This window comes from Bison bison, unplaced genomic scaffold (genome assembly GCF_000754665.1).
Source record: "Bison bison bison isolate TAMUID 2011002044 unplaced genomic scaffold, Bison_UMD1.0 scf7180017851050, whole genome shotgun sequence".
Lineage (NCBI taxonomy): Eukaryota > Metazoa > Chordata > Mammalia > Artiodactyla > Bovidae > Bison > Bison bison.
Window position 1 is genome coordinate 4,765 of NW_011481623.1, and position 703 is coordinate 5,467.

The 703-nt window shown below is 33.0% G+C and overlaps 1 protein-coding gene across 1 annotated transcript in view; it reads right to left on the reverse strand.

The window, feature by feature from the left end:
* LOC104995872 (uncharacterized protein CXorf22-like) overlaps window positions 1-703 on the reverse strand; it is a gene marked incomplete at both ends in the record, with an annotated part of 9,534 nt that overhangs the window by 2,464 nt on the left and 6,367 nt on the right. The window contains one exon of the mRNA XM_010849934.1: window positions 548-672. Within this exon, the coding sequence (XP_010848236.1) occupies window positions 548-672 (125 nt within the window). The remainder of the gene's footprint in view (window positions 1-547; window positions 673-703) is intronic.

Sequence of the window (703 nt, forward strand, 5' to 3'; positions counted from 1 at the left end):
TGGGTCTCCTGCATTGCAGTCAGATTCTTAACTATCTGAGCCACCAGGGAAGCCCAATTTAAATATCACACACCACACAAATTAAATCAGGAGTAATAACTATAAACAGTGTATCTTTAGAATGGTCTTCATCTAGGTCCCACTTGCTACTGTAACAGTCTTAATGACAGAGTGAAAATGAGGGCAAAAAGGAAAAGCATATACTGAATATAACAAAAAATGTATGTTTTTTTTCAATTTTTTTCTACATCATCTTTTTTTTCCAATAAAACAAAATAACAGAAAGAAAGAAAAAGAGGGGTAAGAGAAGAAAAAAAGGAGAGACTAAGGAAGAGAGAGACAGAAAGAGGCAAATTTTATGGGAAATTAAAAGGACAAAGTATTATAATAGATGAAATGTATTCAGATAAATCTCATATGAAAAATCAAAATATTAACATTAGCCAATGTATAAAGGCTAAAGTATTAATGGCACAGAACTCATAGCAAACACATATTTCAAGTTATAATATGATCTGATTCAAGTAAGATTCCAAGATTCTACATTACCTTGAAATAAGCATGGTTTTGTCCTGCATTGTGAAGAATGGCTTTCCTCCAAGTTGTTAGCCCTTGAGGGCTATTGCTAAAGAGTATCCGTGGCTCTAAAAATGTTACCTTGGAGTGTCCAAGCTAATAATAAGAAGAGACAGAACGTGAAATT